At 40.6% G+C, this 20,896-nt stretch overlaps 1 protein-coding gene across 1 annotated transcript in view; it reads left to right on the plus strand.

Moving 5' to 3' along the window:
* Positions 1-20,896, plus strand: part of nt5dc1 (5'-nucleotidase domain containing 1) — a 95,494-nt gene that overhangs the window by 48,181 nt on the left and 26,417 nt on the right. The window contains exons 7-8 of the mRNA XM_049591076.1: positions 6,788-6,962; positions 14,317-14,414. Coding sequence (XP_049447033.1) covers positions 6,788-6,962; positions 14,317-14,414 — 273 coding nt within the window. The remainder of the gene's footprint in view (positions 1-6,787; positions 6,963-14,316; positions 14,415-20,896) is intronic.

The raw sequence follows: 20,896 nt of genomic DNA on the forward strand, positions 1-20,896 counted from the left end.
TGTTCATTGAGTGGGTGTGTGGAGTCCTGTTCTATTGCAGTTGAGATGTGTATAATGGCCCTGTTGTTGAGTTCAGTGAGGTTGGGTATGGGGAGACCTGTTATTTTTGCAGCAGTGTTGGTTACTTTGGAAAGCTTGGTCCGTTTCTTGACAGAGAGTATGTTGAAAAAGCAGGTGGAACAGTACAAAAGAATTGGCCGAATGATGCTTTGGTACAGTAGCAGTAGTAGATGTGGAGCAGCATAAATGAATTGGATTGAATTGTGCCATGAATTACACATATGAGCTTTGTCCATTTAAAAGATAATTTTGCAAGTTACATAGTCCATCAGGCACACACAATTAGAAACAATCTTCAGGATGTCCTGTTGACTGAATCACAATGTTTGTTTGAAATAACTCCATGTGATGCACATAAATGAAATGGCACTGAGCAAATGCTGTCTCAATTGGTTAGTTTTAAGCCTCCATGTACACTATATTAAGCATATCTTCACTGCTTTATCTTGCCTTCAAACAGACGTTTCCAGCGGGGAACTGAAGCCATTATCTCAAAGCCAACAGACTCTATTGACAAAAAACAGTCATTTTACTTTGCAGAACACTGGAGTTGCTGGTCTACCCTGCCTCGATCAGTAAGCGTGTAAGTGTGTAAAAAAAACGGGAAAATATTCTAAATATAAAGTAGTCTTAAACTGATAGTGATTTTTAGGTGGGTAGTTTTATGCGGCTAGAATTCATTTACCTCAGCCACAGCAGTACATCGCTTAACCTCCGTGGGGATAGATTTGGTATATCACAGACTCTAGCAAAGCAACACTGTGCATAAAACAAGCACAGCAAAATTGGGCCTCCATGTTTTATTATATATCTCTACACATTACAGTTGTGGCTGAAAATGACAACAGAAATAAACAAATTTGCCAATTTCACATGTTGTTGTTAGCACAATGTCACAGTGATTCGGTCTATTGGTGTGGTGGTCTAGAAGGTTCTGTATCCAAGGAAACCTTGGTCAAGTCAGGCCAAAAACTGTTGCCAAAAAAAAAAAATCTGCCTTTCTTGTCTCCTAATGTCTATCCATCTAAACTGTCACCTATATTAGATAAAAGCAAGTGCCCTAAAAAAACATACTTTTTTTTTCAACCTTAAATTACAAAATATTTGATAATTAATACCAAGATACACAGAACAAGAAATTTACAAGTAACAAGTGAAGTGAGATTTTTAGTCATGAGGACGAAACTCATGAGGTCTTATCAGAATGAAAAATGGATACACTAAAAAGGCATTGCAACATATGCTTCAAACATCACAGTCTTGCGATTTGGAGGGGATGGTTTTTAAAGTGCAACCTTCATTCTTTTTGTATTCCTTTGTTGGGTATATTCGCAATTTTACACAAAATCCACATCCTATTTTGATGCGGTACAACATGGGTCGACCCTTTCCCAGGACCTTGTTTCATCTGTTTACTTGGGTGGTAAATTTCCCAGTGGAATCAAAGAGCATCTGCTCCGTATCTCTGCAGCGTAGTATTTGATCAAATGTAACACAAAGGTGGTGGCGAGGTCAGTTGTTTATGCTCTCACGGACAAAAGTGCGATATGGGATTTTGATGGCTGGGGAGATCTTTTAACCTCCCTCAGCTGACCTCCCTGGCTGTGGGTAATGAGGCAGGACAGAATTTCAGCTGTAGGGTCCCAGAGGAGGAACAGCCTCACTAACTGAGGGCCAAACGTTTGCTTTTTCTGTTTAACTGACGCTGTTATGGTCTGTGGGTACAATTAAAAACTTCTGAAGAACTTTAGTAAAAATCAGAACCAAATGTTTACAGCTGAGACATGTTCAAAGGTGTGAAAGTTGGGCTCCTGACTGGGATCTTAGCTTTTGCTTGTTTGTGTTTGTCGTCATCTTCTGGTAAGAACCCTATACTGCCTTCTTAGAGCCCGAAATAACCTTTTCCTCACTCAAGCCCATACTGTGTTCCACCACACGAGGGCAGCATGTCCAAACATTTCAAACTGTAACTGCAGCATTGTCACGAGCTGCTTTATTCATCCACATTTTTGGCTCATGCACAAAAACTGAGTGGTATGTTATTTAGCAATTTCAAAGAAGACAAGAGTCAGTGCCGGTAATTTCTAATCAAAGGATTTAAGGGCATTATGCTCAGCCTTAGAAAGAAAAAAAAAGACACATCACTATTCAGTTTTTTGTGCTAGGTAAACACCACAGGGCTTTTTACTTCATGAGCCAGAGGCACCTCAAAGACTGAAACCTTAATAAGCAGAGGTGCCATAAAATCTGATCCCTCTAATGGACAGTCAGTACAAACTTCAAAAAAATCTCCAAATGTATAGAATTTTATTTGAAAAGGCCCAACATGACTGAAAGGCTTCAAAGGGCCCCATCAGGAATCTATAGGTGACATCATAGATGCTGTACATATTTCAGGATGTTGGCCATGTCCATGTCAATACGAGCTTGCAGCAAGCTTCATTAAACTTGTTGTGTGTTAATTAGCAAATAATTAATTAATTCATGCCATGTTAACAGAATAAGAAGAAAGGGAAGACCTTTCATTCTTATAACTTTGGAGCATTGGTCAGATCAGGGCTCTTGTTAGAAAGTCATGATATCTCTGACTTGTGATTAAAACTAGGAGACTGTGATCTTATGGTCTGTACTATATTACATTAACCCTGCATTAGTTATTGAGGCTATAATGTTTTGTCCTACTGGCAATAGGGCCCCAGGATGGAAACAATGTTGTTTACTTTGTTCACATATCTGCAACTAGCTGGTGTGACTTCTATGAAATGTGTTATGAATATTCATAGTCTCCTGAGGATGTTTTCTTATGATCTGGGGGATCTCCTAACCCTATGGCTAGTGCTGCCATTGAATCAAACGCTTGTAAAGAAGAAATAATAAAAGTGAGTGGTCCAATTGCTGTGAGATTTACAGAGCACATTGGTGTTCATATGAGGATCAACCGTTTTGGACACACTATGATAGGGATGCACCAATTGGGCTGATACCAATACAGATATTTAAAAATAACAATTTAGCTGGAAAGCAACACCAATACCGATGTTTTATGTTGTTGTTGGGTTGTTGTTTTTTTTGCTTGTTACCATATGTGTCTGCGAAACAAAGAATTCTTCACTATAAGAAAAACCAACTAATCTTGTATGAATTCACTTGGCCCTTCAACACTACTTTTGAATGAGCACAAATTCCATCATACGAATCTTTGAAACAACCTTTAATATAACCTTCTTTCACACGTAGCACATCTTAACTAAATAACTGCGTACAAAGTTTATAATATTATATATAATATTGCTGTGAAACATCAACAAATTTTTCCTTGAAATAGCTGTATTTATTCAAGTTTCTTGCCAAAATCTAAAATTACAAGATTACCATTGACCACATAAGGATAATGATATAATTTACTTTTGCCTGATACTCATTTTTACTGCATAGAGCTTGAACGTATCATAATAAAACTCAATGCAACCTGTTAGTTATTAGTTCTGGCCATTGGCTGCTAACAGCTAACGCTAACTAGTGCTTCTCCTGCCGATTTCATCAAGGATTTGTTGTTTATATTGTAGCATTATCAGGATTATCAGGAAACAATAGGGTGTGTCCCCTGACGTGTCAATAGTGAGTTTACTGCGCCCTTTCATCTCGAACGTGCCATAGGGACAATTTTTTTACTGTTCTTGGGCCAACAGGACGCCCTTAGTCTCGAGCCCTGCTTTTTAACCTGAACAAAACTGAGGTGACACTACAGAAAATCATCAGCCACTGTTGTTGGAGGATGGCGTCTTACTTTGCTGCAGGCTGATGGCAGTCAACAAGTTCAATGTTGATGTTTGACCAATAAATTGGTGCATTCATATACTGTTAGCTTTCGTCTTGCACCACTCAAGGGTCTAAATGTCAACAGTGCACACAAGGCATTCTGTAATGGAAAAGACAGCTGTCTTGCTCCTAAGAGGATAAACCCATTTGATTTCAGTGACTCAACTGTCTTCATACTTGCACCATTGTCTGAAAACACTTAATTTTTTTTTTCTCAACCACTCCTCCAGTCCTCTAATAATACATTAGCAACACTGTCAGTGTGTCTCTTGGTTTAAAACATTGCTAATGTGGGGTAAAATTAACATTGCAGCTTTAATGGGCCCTTAGCAAAACATCAGATCTGTATTTGTAGGTTGCCACAAAAATGTAACTCCATGGAGTTTTTTAATGTTCACACTGAGAGGAAAACATCAGAGAGGTGTCATGTGTCAGGCAAAAAACAGAAATAGGACACTTGGGCCACAGTGTACACAGAGTCTCTGACTGTGTCTGTGACGCTCTGAGGGCCCAGTGATGCTCCTGAGAGGCTGCCGTTCTCCGCCAGGGTAAACACCTAAGCTCATGAATACACACCACTCATCCACACCCTGCCCTGTTTTCCTAAGCCCTCTTTTCTCCTGCCTGTGAATGAAGCAATAGCACCTCTCACTTATTGGTTATCCTCTTCAGCTCCAGAGCAAACACCATGTACATGTTGCCTCATTTTTCTGTTTTGATAAGGTTGCGCATATCTCAAGGTTGAATTTTGTTCTGTGCATCACATTACTAAAAATTGCCAATTAAAAGTAATTGCATCACAGAGGAGAGGGGAAGTACTTTTCTATGTATCTCATCTGGATTACAAAAAAGTCTTATATCCTTTAATTACAAACCCTCAAGGTAACATTTTGTCACATTTCCTCCCATTACCAAGAAAAATTGCACTATTTCGTAACCTAGTCTTGAAAGATGGACTTAGCATTATATGTTGTCAATCAGCATCAAGTTCCTCTATTCCCTTATGTTTTATTCATGGGTTTTTATATTCATGAGGCTTTTCTGAGAACATTAGGCCAAGAGTTATATTCTTTGCTGGACTGGGATTGTGTAACACAAATCATAACGCTGCCATATTTAGCTCTATGCAATATGCTGACAGGATGCACTGAAGGGCAGCTGGGAGGCTTCAAAGTGAGGGAAGCCCATTGATGGAGCCTCAGAAGTGGGTAGCATGACTCTGGGCTCCCCTTTACCTTTGTGAATATGAATGTGGAGGATTAAGAGAAGAACATTAGCTTTAAACTTGTTCCTAACTTGTGGAGAAAAAAATGTTAAAACCGTAGTTTACATTTACTGTGTGTAAGAACGCTGACCATGCAGACACTCTCACCCACGATGTCTGTGTCTTGCATTTATTGATGATGGCAATATCAGAACATTTGTGGCGCTTCAATAGTTTCAACCATGCACCACTCTGTTTGTTTTGTTTGTTTTGATGAGTCCCTGGATAAATGCCAAGCGGATCATTTTTCTCCTGCAAATCGGATTTCTGATTGTCATTACTTGACAAATAAATAATGTTTTAAAAATAGCTTAATGCTGTATAAAATCAAATTTAATCATATGTCAAACAACAATAAAACTGTCCTATACAGTTAATGTAAAGGGCTGCTAGTTACACCAGAAAGTGGCACAGCTTTCATCCTTACATCCTTGTAAAATGGGTGATGCTCGTGTGAAAATTACAGGTGGAAAGCTAACTGATAACATTTTAGCCACTGCTGTTAGCAAGCATCCCCACTGACTGGTAATGGGTGGGACTGAGAGTTTGGTGATAGTGATTTCTTGTAAGGTCAAGCTAGCTGCTAACATGCTAGCACTAGCCTGACACAATAGCCATCCTAGCTAGCTGGCAAGCTAGCTTGTTTGGCAATTAATCAAATGATAAATAAAATGTTGAACTACAAGTTACTCCTCTCTAGAGGCAGGTAAACTACACCAACACTAAACTGTATTAAAAGTAGCAGCAACACTTCTGACTACTCAGAAAAAAAAATAGATGTTACTGCAGAATTACTACTGCTAATACTTATACTTCTAATAGGCTACCACTGTTACACTACAAAACAATTGAATCTGGTTATTGGAGACTGTAGTCTCCAGTTGTAGTTCTGTAGACATCACTGATAAATGCATGGTTTATTTATTTCATTACATTCCACAATTTTAGTTTTAGTTTAGTTATCTTCCTCTGTCTGTCTCTTTTTCTCTGATGAGTTGGTTAGATGACTTTTAAACATCTGTCAAATTATCAGTAATTGAAAAGTGTATGTGCCTGATACTGTATGGCTGTTTTACATGGTAATGGCTGCACATTAGTTCTAGCTGTTAAGCTAGCTGTTGAGCTGTTGAGCCTCGTCTGTTCGTTTTTAACTGGCTCTGTGTCATTGCCGTATAGGCAGATGAACAATGTTTGGTTTCCCCTAGTGCTGCAACTGCAGGCGGAGGTCCGCCAGGTGAAGTGAACAATGAGGGGAAGCCAAACATCGTTCATCTGCACACTGCAGGGACACCAAGCTGTTTGAAACCTGGCAAAATTTCCCTTTAAATGTCCACCAAACTCTTGGTGTAGCATAACTTTTGTCCTATTTGCTTGCTGTTTGGAGATATTGAAATGTAATTGTACAGTAAAGCAATGTTATATCAGTTCAGAATAGCATTTAGTGTTTTGTTGATGGTAATGGAGAGTGTTGTCACACATTGGTCTAAAATCTGCTATAATTCAACTGTGTTAAAAAGTCTGGTAAGTCTGAAGACCAAAGCATATGATTTATTTATACACGTGTTACTGACCATGATGGTTCCATCTGTTTCGTGTCTTAAAAATCAAAGCCAGTTGTCTGACTACGTGTGTGTTTTTGTACAGACGATGCAGGGACGTACTTCCCCAGTGTGAAGAGGGACCCAGGCCGGTACCTGCAGCCCTGCTCTGACTCTGTCAAGACCTGGCTGCGCAGCATGAAGAACGCCGGGAAGATCCTCCTCCTCATCACCAGCTCCCACAGCGACTACTGCAGGCTTATCTGTGAACACATCCTGGGGTAAGACTTCACACACACAGGGACCACAGACTGGCCCCCTCTTAAACAAGACCAGAACCTGGTCTGCAGTCCTTACCATAACAGCCCCCACAGGATTTATAACCTGAAAGTGTCTGCTCAGTCCAAGCTGGCAGTTTTTGGTTTCCCCTCAACATTCCTTACAGCTCTCACATGCCATCAGTCATTCCTTTAGTCAGTGCTGGCTCACATGTCTTAAGTTACCATCATCATCACACACATATGCTACACTTATATATCTCCCAGCAGCGTTCAACAGCCAACACTGAACATCAAGCTGTTCCTGTTTTTCATTCTTTTTTTTTTCCACTTTGCAGATGTGAAACAGTATACACATCAGCATGCACCTCCTATTTTGTCTGTCAACAGTGTCATTAAAATCCAAAAATTAGCACACACTTTGTGACACAACTTTAACAATTAACCATTTTCCTTCATCTTTTCCTATTTTTTGTTCTTTTTCCCTCTAAAATTGCCTTTTTTTAAAGTCTTTCACCCAACAGGCATCTACCATATACATACATATTCTATATTTTTCATATACCCTCTGAGACAGAGTAATTTAGTCAAAGTCCAGTCAGTTGCTTTTAAGCCAGTGGTTCCCAACTGGTGGGTTGCGGTTCAAAAGTGGGAGGCTCGCAAACATATCAAGTTTGTAAAAAAAAACACACTTTATTTTGAAGTACAGTGAATTTCCTGCACAAGCTTTTATTTTGAAGTGCCACTTTTTTTGTTGTAGAGTGAGTAAATAATGAACAGCTACTTGACAGACACAGCATACTAGCTTGAGGACATGGCCAAATGCAAGTATGATGCATAATATATTAAACTTTGTGGACTTTGAATTAATGACCGAGGAGAAAACTGGACCCCGTGGCTGGACCATTTGGGAACCCCAGTTTTAAGCTAGCATGCTTTAAAGCTCCGGAAGCTAGTAAAAGCTAGCAAAAGGTAGTAAGTAGGCCTTGAATTCATATTATTTTGTCTTTCTTTTTTTATTTTAACAATGGATTAGATTACTATGTGTAATGGAAAAGGTGTCACGTATGATAAACCCACAGGAAGTTGTCTCCAACTCTGCACTTCAAAAGCTCCTTTTAGTCTTTTCTTAGCTTATTGTTTAGGTTTTTCTTGAAGCTGTAGCAGTCAGCAATTAAGTAGTGACAAACCCACTGCGTACGGTAAATGTTGGTGGAGACCGAAACAGAGATAAAAGGAGAGTGAATATAATGTGCATGTATGGGGAACATATTTCTTGGTTGACTAGAAACACAACTCCAAAGGGATGCTAATGTTGTGTTGTGTCTGGTAGATGACTCAGGCAACTATTTGAAAACACATTTGTCAACTTTGAAATGTGTTAATATGTTAGATGAAATGATAAGTCTCTACAGCTGCTACCAAAAAGCTGCCAAAAATTCAATTTATTCAAGTTTAGAAGATTTGAATTTTTCCCTCTTGTGTCTCTTTCCCTCTTTTGGTTCTCTACTTTACTAAAATGCTTTTTGTGAGGACAGTGGTGTCTTACCCAGCAGTAGCTCCACACAAAAACATTCGTACTCACTAAGATAAGTTCATTGTTGAATTTGGAAATAGTAGTTTTACAAAATATTCTCTATCGCTTAGAAGCTTATAACCTCAGAAAGTGGATTTCAGCTTTTAAGCTAGCTAGCATTAAAGGGGCTCTGTGAAATTCAGAGCTTTTGAATTGTTTGCACACAGTTCACAATTTGGTGGTGGCTGAGCTAACGATGCTAACTCCATAAACAGCGCTAAACAACAACAACAACAGTGCTGACAGAGCTAACGGTGTTCAAGTCAGGGGGGAACCGAAGGTGGAGTGCAACCTCTGTGACAACCCTGTCCCAATATCAGAGATAACTGCTGTAGGAATTGCAAAGTGGCAGCAATGAGCTATCTAGTGGGTTACACACATGGACTAACATGCACACGTGCCCAGACTGTCTTATCACAGTAAACCACAGAGTAGCTCGCATTAAAACACATACAGAGTGAGCACAACTTCTGCTGCTTTCCATTTATCTTGGAAGTTGGAGGCTGGAGCTGGAAAGGACGTTACACCCAAGTTGACAGCGTTCCAGTAAAACAAGATGGAAAACTGAGATGTTGATAGCAATACCAGTTCTGGCTGGGTTAGCCATTGAAAGCAATACCTTTTGATGACAGTGCACTACGCTGTATTTTGTGCATACAAACAGCGTGGCAACATATCCACGAAACCGTAAATTCTGATGTTCCGGTGCAAATGGAATGCACCATTCATCCTCTGGTCAGGACGCCATTACTCAACTATATTTTTACATAGCAAATAGTGGTTTGCTTTATTAAAGCTCTAAATGTGGCATACAGAACCTTTTACGTTTCAGGCTAAAGCTGCTAAATTACTTGAAATATAAAGTGTACAATCAACAACCAATTGGTCTCCTGATTAAATAAATTCATTTTTGACTGAGTCAAATTTCATTAGGTCTATTTGAAAAGGCTTAAGATCACTGGAGTCTGTATACTCACAGTTAGCTATTACTTACCATTTCACAATTTACAGCCAGTACCTAACATTATAATTGCAGGCATGCAGCAAAAGAGATTATTGTCCTAGCAAGCTCAGTCTTTGTAGTTTAGCACTGGCTTTGTGCATCACTGGCCTCCCTCTGTTACCAGTGCACACTGTGTGGTTTAGGCTTGTTTTTGTAGCCGAAGCCCTGTTTTACACTCGATCAAGCAGCATGAGAGCCTTGAAAAAACACAATGTCCGTGTTGCTGCTGTGCTTTTACAAACATAAGCCCTTCTTGTTCTTTGGATGGTGTTGTTATCTTACACTGCATTCGCCTGTGTAGGTGGTCTGCTTTTTCACTTCTCATGCTCAGAGCTGATTGTTCTCTGTAGTCCAGCTAAGGCAAAAAGCAGGTTGAGATAAAGCACTTTTGGAAACCAGTTTGTCTCCCGGGGGCCCCTCTGGCCCAGGCCTCCCTCCGCCACCCCACCCCCTCTCTCACCATTTCCTGTGAGGCAGCAAGCAGCCTGGTCATTCCTGTTGTTCCTCACCCCTCTCCCTCACTCCCCTGCTGTTTCACTGGCTCCCCCCTCCCCTCCTGTGTCTGTGACCTCCAGCTCCGCAGCATGTGTCGCCTCCTGAGGAGAGCAGTCAGAGCCCCAGCTGTGAAGGAGGTTGTGTGTGTGCTCAAAATCATGTTCAAGTCATTACTTTACAAGGTCAGGGGATGCAGATTTATGTTGTGATTGCGACAAGAGGAAGTTAGGCCAGCTTCGGGTTGTTGGTGGAGAAGTGTGCTTTGTTTGCACGCTTAGTGGGCCTGCTTTAAGATCTTTCCTGTTTCTCCTCCACCTGAAGTTCGTGTAGCTACCTCTTCTCCAGGGAATCCGTTCAACTTCAGGCAGCTCGGGACCAAATACTTTCCTCTTTTTCTTAGTGTCTCATCATGTCAGCACATCACTGTGGAGAAAGCACTTTGTTGTGAAAGGCACCCTCTCCCACAGCACAGTACTTCCTTCTCTGGAGAAAACCGCCTTAGGCCTCCAGCCGCTGCAGTGCGGTGAGCCGGCTGGAGGCCAGTGACACTCAGCTGTCAGAAGTAGCACAACAAGGCCAGAGCTGTCTGACAAGAGGCTACTGGCCAGTACCCAAAAGGCTGTCCAGAGGAGCTGCTGCCGCTGTTTGGCACCACCAGATAAAGGCATTTATTGCTGGAGTGCTGCATACTTTATTGATTTGTTAGTTGTTGTTAAGTCTTCTGATGTGATGTGCTGCATTTTTTGCCTGAAATAAAGTGTTAACAGTCCAGACAGGATCCTCTCCAGCTGTGTAAAATTAGCCTCGAGATGGCTGCAGGCACAATTAGAGAAGCAAGATTAATTCAAGATATCTTCAAACACAGTTTTACTAGGCAAAATACCTTTTAATCACATTCGGCATATCTCTACTTTACTTGTGACTCAGTTCAGGATATTAGCAAATGTTCAGCATTAGTTCAGGCAGAACACTATGTCAAGCTCAGCTCATGTCCCAGCTACCTCCGCTGATCTCAAACAGCCAATCAACTGATGGATCAGCTGATTGAGGGAAGGGAATCTGATAGATCACATGATTCTTTACTATGCAACCAATTGGTGAATCTCATTCAGGGCGCCCTATTTAAACTGCTCTGGCCTGCCTACTGTTGCTGCTTCCTCTGCAAGCCACTTTGCAACCCACCTCCACCACAGCTCCTTCTTTTCATGCTGTGTCTGACTTATCAATGTCAAACCTGTTTGTCACTGATGCTGCCTTAGGCTTTCCATGTAGGCACATGGAAGGGCAGGGGGTCTGTTTTTTCTGCCTCAGGCTTTCCTCAGTTGTACATTTAAGGGCAGAGAGGTGTTCTCTCTTTGCCCTAGGCTTCCCTCTTTCCAGGCGAAGAGGTGTGCTCTCTCCACCTCAGGCTTTCCACATAGACCTTAGGAAAGGCAGAGAGGCCCCAGAACAGAGCCATACCGCCAAATATAATACTGCAAATGGTAATAAAGTTTTGTTTGACTAAAGTGGTCCTGATTGAATGTGTGGTAATGTTGAGGGACAAAAATCATGTGGTTATGGTTAGGAAAATATCATGTTTTGGCTAAAAATCCCCGCTGGAAAGGCAGGTATGTCTAGGTAAAAAACAGCTGCTTTTTGTGCCACTATTCTGCCAGAAAACAGCACTGTCTCGGTGGGCTAAACCTCGTGTTTCAACAACCACCTCTCCAGCTTTACTTTCTCTGACTTTAAATACATGCATTAGGTACAAGTTGGTAAAATGTGATGCCAAACTTGCATTGAAGGCTAACTTTTATTTAAGCTTACTGTACAGTAGTTCTGCTCTCTTTAATGATGCAGATTTGATCATTTAAGTACAGTCTTGTAAGAATTTTTGTGACTTTAGAAATCTGAAATTCAAATTAAAGACAGTCAAAACTGAACTGTATTTTTCTTTATTTGTTGAGTTTAGTTTTAAAGGAGTGCCCTGGTGGTCAGGGGTTTAAGGCGCTGACAGTGTAAAAGCAGTTGTAACACAGTATACTTAAGACTAGTTTAGATGTCCCAAAACAGGCACATCAACATCAGAATAGTCTTGTCATCTTACACCCAATAACATGGTGAAAAGTAAATTAATCAGTGTCTTATATGACTCTTGAGACAGTTCTTATGAAGGCCTTTTAAAACTTTTATCTAATGTTATATTTTCCTTTGAGCAGCACACTTGTGGTGTCACTTGCTGCGATCCATTTACTTTGGAAGCTAGAGGTTGGAGCTGGGAATTACGTCACTCCCAAGTTGATCGTGTTCTAGAATAACAAGTCAGGCTTCAGACTTCCCAGTGCAAATGGAGCGCATCATCTATCTCTGTGTTTGTCTGCCACTTCTTCTAGCCTCTGCAGTTCAGTCAGAATTACTAGCACCGTGTGGTGTTATAGGTCCCTCTAGAGAGCAGCTGTGGAATGACCAGACTTGAATCTGCTATGGATCGCACAATGCGTATGGTTTGAGTCCAGTTTCTGTTAAAGTCTAGTCTTTATTATGCACATTAAAGCATATTTATGAATTTTGACAATGCCTACCAGTACTATACTACGAACAGTCATGGGCTGCCTTTGGTTTGGTTTGTTTTGGTGTGGTTTGTTTTGTTTTGGTTTGGGCTGTCAGCGCTGTGCAGCAGGGATTTGCATTTCCATCACAACAGGGCTACCTTCTTGAGGGTGTGTCTTTAGCTGATGATGGCAAGTCTTGATTGATGACGTTTAAAAGCAGCAGGCTGATCCACAGCTTAAGTCCCCTGTTATTTTTGCTGCATGTGTTTTCCCACAGCTGGGCAGGTACAAGAAGTTAACCTGTTGCAGGTGAGCTGTTTGCAGAGGTGCAGTAAGAGCCTGCTGTCTGCAGCTCTTCATCAACATCTCACTGTGGCTGTTTCTGCTTTCACTTTCCTCCCTGCTGTATTATTACACTTGCCTTTATTGAAGAAAAGCTGCTAACAAAGTTCTGCTAATTCAGTGATAAACACTTTTCATTTCCTGTAGATTCATCACAATAAAAGTCCTCCTTTATTTTGTTATGTAAAAACCTGTGTTGTGAAGCAGAGAAATGAGGAAATGTCTAGTTTTCGTGCAGCAACTTCACACAACTTCTAATACGGCTGATAGCGAACATGAAACAGTAAAATAAAGCAGATATCTAAAGTAAAAACAGGATGCAGGAGAGAAACTAAACTCCAAACCACAGAGATTCCAATCTACAAAAGCAGTGAGAGCTGAACACACAGAGACTTTTAAAAACGTCTCTTTGTGCTGCAGCTTGAGTGAGTCTCGCAACACAAGGTTATTTCGGAGGGTGAAGGGGTGTCGTTGGGGGTTGGCTGAGGTCGGTGAGACGTCACTGTTACCCGCTTTGAGGCGGGCGGCCTGGCTTTTTGGACCTCCTCAGGAGAAGGTCCACCTCTGCATGTCTTAACTGATAATGGAAACACAAATCGGCGTAGCATGGCTTGACTCGGTGTGGCCAAAAGTGACAGTGAAAAAGGCTCAGTAGTCTCCAGAATGCTAGTTCCTGGAAATATTGTGGTGCCTGGCTATTGAACATAAACCGGAGATCAGTTGCTGCATAATACATACTACCATTTAACAATTATAATAATTGATTAGTTTTTGTTTAAATACAAGCCAAGGTTGGATACAGGAAAAGATACAGGTTAATGACGAATGCCAACAAAGTCATTCAAGTCCTAATATAACATAAATAAACTGTAATAGTAGCTTTTATAAAGTATACTTAGTAAGTATGGCAAGCTGTTTTGTCATGGTAAATATATGTGATGAAACAGCTTAGCATGTATACAGACATTCATGCATCAAACTGATTGGTTCACATGTTTTTAGGTTCCCACAAAGAAGCCCTTCCTGTTTCATAAGACTTTCTCACTGTATATGGAAGATTCTATAGGGATCCTCTTCACGTAGACTGCACATATACAGACAGTACTGTATTGTATGTCTCCTTGGAGACGTGCTCCAGCTCTCAACATGCTCACTATCACTTCATGACTGTAGCTCTGTGGGAGTGGAAGTGTTTACTTTATTAATCTCAGTATTCCCTCTGCAGCCCTGTATGTGAACACTGTTTATTGCTCCGTGTTTTCCATCATCTGTACGGGCTGTTTAGCTTCACTGGGCTGTTTGTGCTTGTGTAACTCAAGTACATTTGGAAGCTGTCCAGGCATTGTCCTTCACACAGCGGCCAGGCGCCTGTCACAGAGGTTAATGTTGTTTCTCTGGCTGTTACAGGAAGGATTTCGAAGAGCTTTTTGATGTCATCATCACAAACGCTCTGAAGCCCGGTTTCTTCTCCTTGGTGCCCCAGCAGAGGCCCTTTAGGACCCTTGGTGAGTATGCGTGCTGCTCTCATATGGCTACTGCACTTTATCAGCATTTGATGATGATTTAGTCCCTGACACTTCAACACATAGTTAACAAAACACCAAACAAGTTCCCAGAGCCCAAACAGATGTCTGCAAACCACTTGTTTTGTCCAAGCAGCAGTCCAACACTCCAATATATTCAGTTAACACTGGTGTCAGACAGAGACACAACAGATAGTCACATTTAAGGAGGATGTTTGGTATTTTTACGTGATAAATTTATTAAACCATGACTCCATTATCAAAGCTGTCTTTCAAGTCAAACGATATGTGTCAACATTATGGAAATGATCAAAACCCTTATATAGGATTGCCCAATTTCTCACTATCAGGCAATGACTAAAAATGTATTGTTGGTTTGAAATTGAGTTGAAATGTCAGACCAATTTGATACAAGGATGATTCCCTTCTTTAAGACATATCAGGCAGTTTTGGTGTAGACATAAATACTTGCCTAATCTTGCCAGTTCTAAATGTACACAGTCAATATCCAACTTAAACCTCCCATCCCCGGTCTGGTTCACCGATTGTTTAGTCGAGGAAATAGTGTTTACAGTTAGCATCTTTTCAGGAAAATTCTCAAGAAAAGCTTCAGATGATATGCTCAAACATTTTGAGAAGTAATACGCTCACTTGCTTTCTTTCTGAGAGCGAGAAGAGAAGGTCAATTGCTGCCTTGAAGTGGAACTCATGAGCTTGTGGTTACGCCATGGTAGGTTGTGCACACAATATGCTCAGCGTTCAAGTGGTTAAGCCGTGAGAGCACCGCTGCTGGGCAACAGTAACATGTATGTTACTGTCTGCGTAAGCCACTGAGGCTAACAGTTTAGCAAGCTACCAAGCGAGTAGCATCATGCAGGAAATGCAAAGGCATAATGACAGAGGAAAAGATGATAACACAATACAAGTAAAATTCCAATATGTCAACCTATCATCCACCGTCAAAATGTCAGCAAGCATGTCACAACTCGTGGACTTTGACAGTCACTCCCCTTACGAGATTGCAAATACCATAAGAGGGGGCATACATATGGACTCTTCTTGTGAACACAGTTAACAACCCCATTTAAAGGCAGAAATCATTCTCATGTCTGTCCATACCTCCAGTACAGAGATGAAGTTAGGACATGATTAGCTTAGCTTAGCCTTAGCATAAAGCCTGGAAGCAGGGGAAAATGGCTAGCCTGGCTCTGTCTGGCTTTCAGACTACCAAAAACAACAACACCTGCCAACACTAACTGATTAACATGTTGTATCTTGTTTATTCCGTATAGAGACAAAGGTTTGAAAATGACATTTTGTAGTTTTTGGGGAAGTTATGTGCCATAACTATTTCCTGGTTAACAACAGTGTAGTGCAGTGACTGCGCACAACTTCCCAGTGTCTTGTCAACACAGTTTTCTGTTTTTTTTTTTACAGATTAAACAAGCAAGATAAGATCATTTGCAAACTCTGGAGGTGTTGTAGGTCTATGTTTGGTCTCCTTATGCTAAGCTAGGCTAACCACATCCTGACTCCAGCTCTGTTCTCAACACACAGATATGAGATTGATATCGATCTCCTTATCTCACTCTCAAAAAGAAAAGGAAAAGCATATATTTCAATATTTCAAGTAGTTTGTGCTCATGCCCTTTAATGCTTGCAGATACCTGGAAACAGTGAGTTTAGCAGACAGGGTCGGTTCACCCCAATAACAAAACAACAGATGTTTTTTTTATGTACTTCTAGTCATATCTTTCTTTTTCTGGAGAGAAATGTTTCTGTTTTTAAAGTCTATTTTAGAGCTTTTGGCAGCACAAACTAAACTCCACTTTCTCGGTATTAAGCTCTCCTAAAACGTTGGCACATGAAAGAAAACTATCTGCATAGCTAGATACTAAGTAAATAGAAAAATGTGGGATTTTTTAATAATTTGGGTGAACTGGCCCTTTAATTAGCAGCGCTTTTTAGATATTTCACTATTGTACATCTCTTGTATTATTTTAGGAATATATTGTAGTGAATCAGAGGTCATTCCAGCTGTTATCTTCCTAAACTCTAAATTCAATGTGAAGATTTCAAACAGCTGTTAGTCGTGTTAGTCAAAATCAGCTGCCAAAATTTCACTGGCTCCAGTTCTCGTCATCAGCAGTCTGCATAACTCCAGTTACCTTCCTGGGCTGTCTCCCCTCTCTCATCAGCCCAGGCATCTGATCCTGGATGCTCATGCTGAAGGTGTGCACTGACAGGGGCAGCGTGTTGGAATGCTCCCCTCATCTGGATTGTCTTCCTGCCAGCAATAACACTGGGGATGCATTATGTGTGAAGACAGGATGATCCACTCAGTGAAATATTCTCTTCTCTCTCTCTCTCTCTCTCTCTCTCTCTCTCTCTCTCTCTCTCCCTCGCTCTTCCTGAGTTTTGCCACGTTGGCAGAAAAAACATCAGCATCTGCTCTTCCTCTGGCCTCCGCACACACTGCCTCTCCTTTTTTAGTTGGAACATCACTTGTTATTCTGCACTCTTAAAAACGTCCTTTTGTTTATGAGCTCACAAAATGTATTTTTAAGAATCTGAGACAGAGCTTATAACTTTAGGACTGATGATTTTACACTTCCCAAATATTTGTAGCGATGACAAGCAATAATCACATGCTGAATTATTTATTTACTCTCACTTATTGTATTAATTTAATCATTATCTGGAGCCTTTTTCGTGGAGTTTACATGTTCTGTCTGTGCTTGTATGGGTTTCCTCCCATAGTCCACAAGACATGTATGTTAGGTGATTAGGTGACTCTACATTGCCCATATTTGTTGGCCCTGTAATTGGCTCAATGCAGCATATGCATATATAGATAAACATATTGGTGGATAAGTCAACAATGGCAAGTTAAAAACGTCACTTTTGCTCTTTATAATGACTAATATTACACAGGTGACATGACAGTGAAGTGGCTTCCATTCCCAAACTGGGTTTTGGCTTTTGGCTTGGTTGTAAAAAATGCGATACTAGTACCCTTCAAGTGATACTGATACCAGTAGAGTACTTAATTTGACAATGGAAGCATCCAGTTGCATAAAATACTAACAGACACCACAGACATGTAGTATAGCCATGCTTCCACATGTTTTGGTGGCATCTCGGCACGCTGAATTGCCAACTCAGACAGACTGTAGGGGTTGTAGCTGCTGTGGTTAGTGCTTGTCATTTTATAATTGTACTTTTTTCAAGCCTCATCTCCAAGCTGTCTGTTCTGGCACTGCAGTGTACAGTGATTTTTAGCTGACTGAAAGTACAACTGCCACGAGCAGATTTTAGTAACTGTAGCTAACCAGTTACACAACGTTAGCTCCATAAGTTGGTTGGAAACTCTATACAACTTTGATATAATGCTAAAAGACTGCGGGTAAAGCTAACACATTGCAAGTAAAAAGTATCTTCACTGGTTGATGTGACATGTAGAGCATATGGAAATAATGCAGCAGCATTGTTTTTGTATCAAAGGGTAGGTAGTTTGCACTGGTGTTGTAGTATAAACATGTCACTGTCAGAAGGAAGTGTGCTTCTACTGCTAGCTCACCTAGCAACACTGAGCTAGCTAATGTTACAGCTCAGCCAAGGAAGACACCATTAATGTTCACATGTTGTTCTGTCACAAGTTATGAGTCCATGAGTAGATGCACACTTCCTTCTGCGTGGTCATACAGCTGGCAGGTCATTTTGGTGGAAAGAGAATAGTTCCTCCATGAAACCGCTCACAACAAGGTCTGTGGATTATCTTGAGTAACCAAGTCATGATTTTTGGAAAGAGACATTGCTGTTGAGTTTTAAAACTTTTTTTTTGGCACTTTGAGCACCACAAGCTGAGTGCCATCTAGTTCTATTATATTGGAGAGAAGGCAGACATCTTTAACATAACATATCTCTAGCTTTAACACAAAGAACACAGGCCTATGAAGCAGGCATGGTCATAAAGGGTGCACAGCTAGCTCCTAAAGTTAGATTTTTGAAAAATTGCAACGTACTGCCTTGCTAACAGTATCGCAGTGTACACGATACATTGATTCGCAACCCTCATGTAGTGATATGTATCTGGTATCTGGTAATCTGGTATCCCCAGATTCTTGCCAACACACAACCCTAGCATTAATCAAGGTAAGAACTTCAGTGACAGAACGTTCTGTGAGCAATTAAATCTCAACAAACTGTGTGCTTTGAAAAATGAACCCTGGGTTTAATGGATGTTAGTCCAGGATTAATAAATACCAGTGTGAAAGAAGGTTAAACTAGCCTCGGGCTTTCTTTATCCTGGTGTTTGGGCCAAGGGCTTTGAAATATAGCTGTGCAAAACCCTTGAAGACTGTTATTTAAAATGTGCTGCTGTAATCAGCCAATAACATGTCACACAAAGTGTGACATAAATCACTTCATAGCCTCAGGCTCCACGAGGTGCTGTACATCGTCGACCTTTATTGAAGTGAAAATGCCACAGCACGTCCTCAAAGCTGCTGCACATTTAGCACCTCCCTGAGCTCCAGACCACATACCACTCATTCCTCTTTCTCTCAAAGTCCAGTGTCCTTACAGCTGTTACCACGAGTGTGCATGTGTGTGTGTGTGTACGCTTCCACACGCGCAGGTGCTCATCCCTGTTCTTTCGCTCTCTCCTGTCACAATATTTATAGCATATTTAACCTCAGTTTGAACCTGTAGTGGCCTGTACTCTGGAGGATACCATGGTTTTGTCAGTGAGAGTGAGGATCTGCATTTGACCTGCTGCTGCTCTTAAATACCAGTCAGACCCACAGGAGCAATTATCTGCATCAAAGACAGCGGTCCATTGATCCCCAGATAACAGCATTTAAAGGGCTTTTCATGAGTTTAATTAAAGATGCGTTACAGCACCTGCTGCTTTCATAAATAAATAATATACGATTACATTTATGTGGGTAACATTGACTTTATTCATATTTCCTGTTCAGCCCAATTAAGAATCTTACTTACTTTACTTATCCATGTTGATCTGTGCGGATCATGGCCGCAGTTAAGAATGCAATTTGTTTGTTTGTTATTATTTGTCAGACTTGTGTTTTGAAATCTCTTGTTGGAGGCAGTCGTGGCTAAAAAGGAAGCATGGTACAAACACTCAGAGAGGCAAGGGAAATAAAGGAACATTCCAGCAAATTTCCTATTATACTGCCATACAGTTGGAGGACTCGCAACAAACAGATTAAAACAAGAATGAAGCTGCAGAGGCAGATAGCATGACTCTCTCTCCCATAATGCAGCTAAATAGTTTCTACTAGTTTGACCCTCTGTGCTTGGTAAATTCCAACAAGTTTTAAACTCCACATTGTAACTCGAGATTCATCGATTTATTGGCTAAACATTGGCTGATATTCACCCTGTTGACTGAAATTAGCAAATAAGACAGCATCCAACGAATGGCAGTGACTGTTGTGTGTCTGTTTTATCAAATCAATTTCGGGTAGGCTAAAAAGCAGGGCATGAGACTAATGGTGTCCTGTCATCCCTGGGATAATAGAAAGTGTTTTTGGTACAAACAGAGATCTCTAGTCGGTAAAAAGAAGTTTTGGGCTAAGCTTGAATAAATAGAACTTGAAGGAGAAATTTGTTGATGTTTTCAAGGCAATATGTAAGCAGTCATTTGAAAAAATCTTTTTCATGTGAAAGAAGGCTTTGTCAAAGGTTGTTTCATAAATGTGTATGATTGAATTTGTGCTCATCCATATATAGTATTAAAAGGGCTGAATGACTTTAAAACATATTTAAATGTTTTATTTTTTCAAAGATTATTTTTTTAGCTTTTGCCTTTATTTGATAGGACAGTATTTCAGTGGCATGAGATGCCCACTTCACCCACCGAGCCACCAGTCATCCTGATTTTTGGAGAAAATTCAAATTTTTTTGTTTCTCTGGGATGAAAGCGGGAATAAATAATAACAAAGACAAAATAAACAACACCACTAGTATCAGCTATTGGCCAATGTGTTATTTTAAACAACAGTATCGGTATTGACCCAGAATTTTACAATAGGTGCATCCCTAATTGTAACACAGGCTTTAAATCTGCTGTCTCCATGCTTAAAGGGATGGTTCATGTCCACATCAAAAATCCATATTTTGTCCTCTTACCTGTAGTGCTGTTTGTCAGTCTAGATTGTTTTGTTGCGAGTTGCAGAGTGTTGTCAATATCAGCCATAGAGATATCTGCCTTCTCTCCAATATAATGGAACTAGATGGCGCTTCGCTTATGATGCTCAAAGTGCCAAAATAACACATTTGAAAATCTCAGCAGCAATGTCTCTTTCCAGAAACCATGACCTGGTTACTCAAGATAATCCACAGACATGTTGGGGGAGTTTCATGGAGGAACTATTTACTTTCTACTGAGCTCCACCCTCCACCCGCCAACTGTATCACAATTGCGTGCATGTATCACA

Source organism: Epinephelus fuscoguttatus, linkage group LG11, assembly GCF_011397635.1.
Source record: "Epinephelus fuscoguttatus linkage group LG11, E.fuscoguttatus.final_Chr_v1".
In the NCBI taxonomy this organism is placed as follows: Eukaryota; Metazoa; Chordata; class Actinopteri; order Perciformes; family Serranidae; genus Epinephelus; species Epinephelus fuscoguttatus.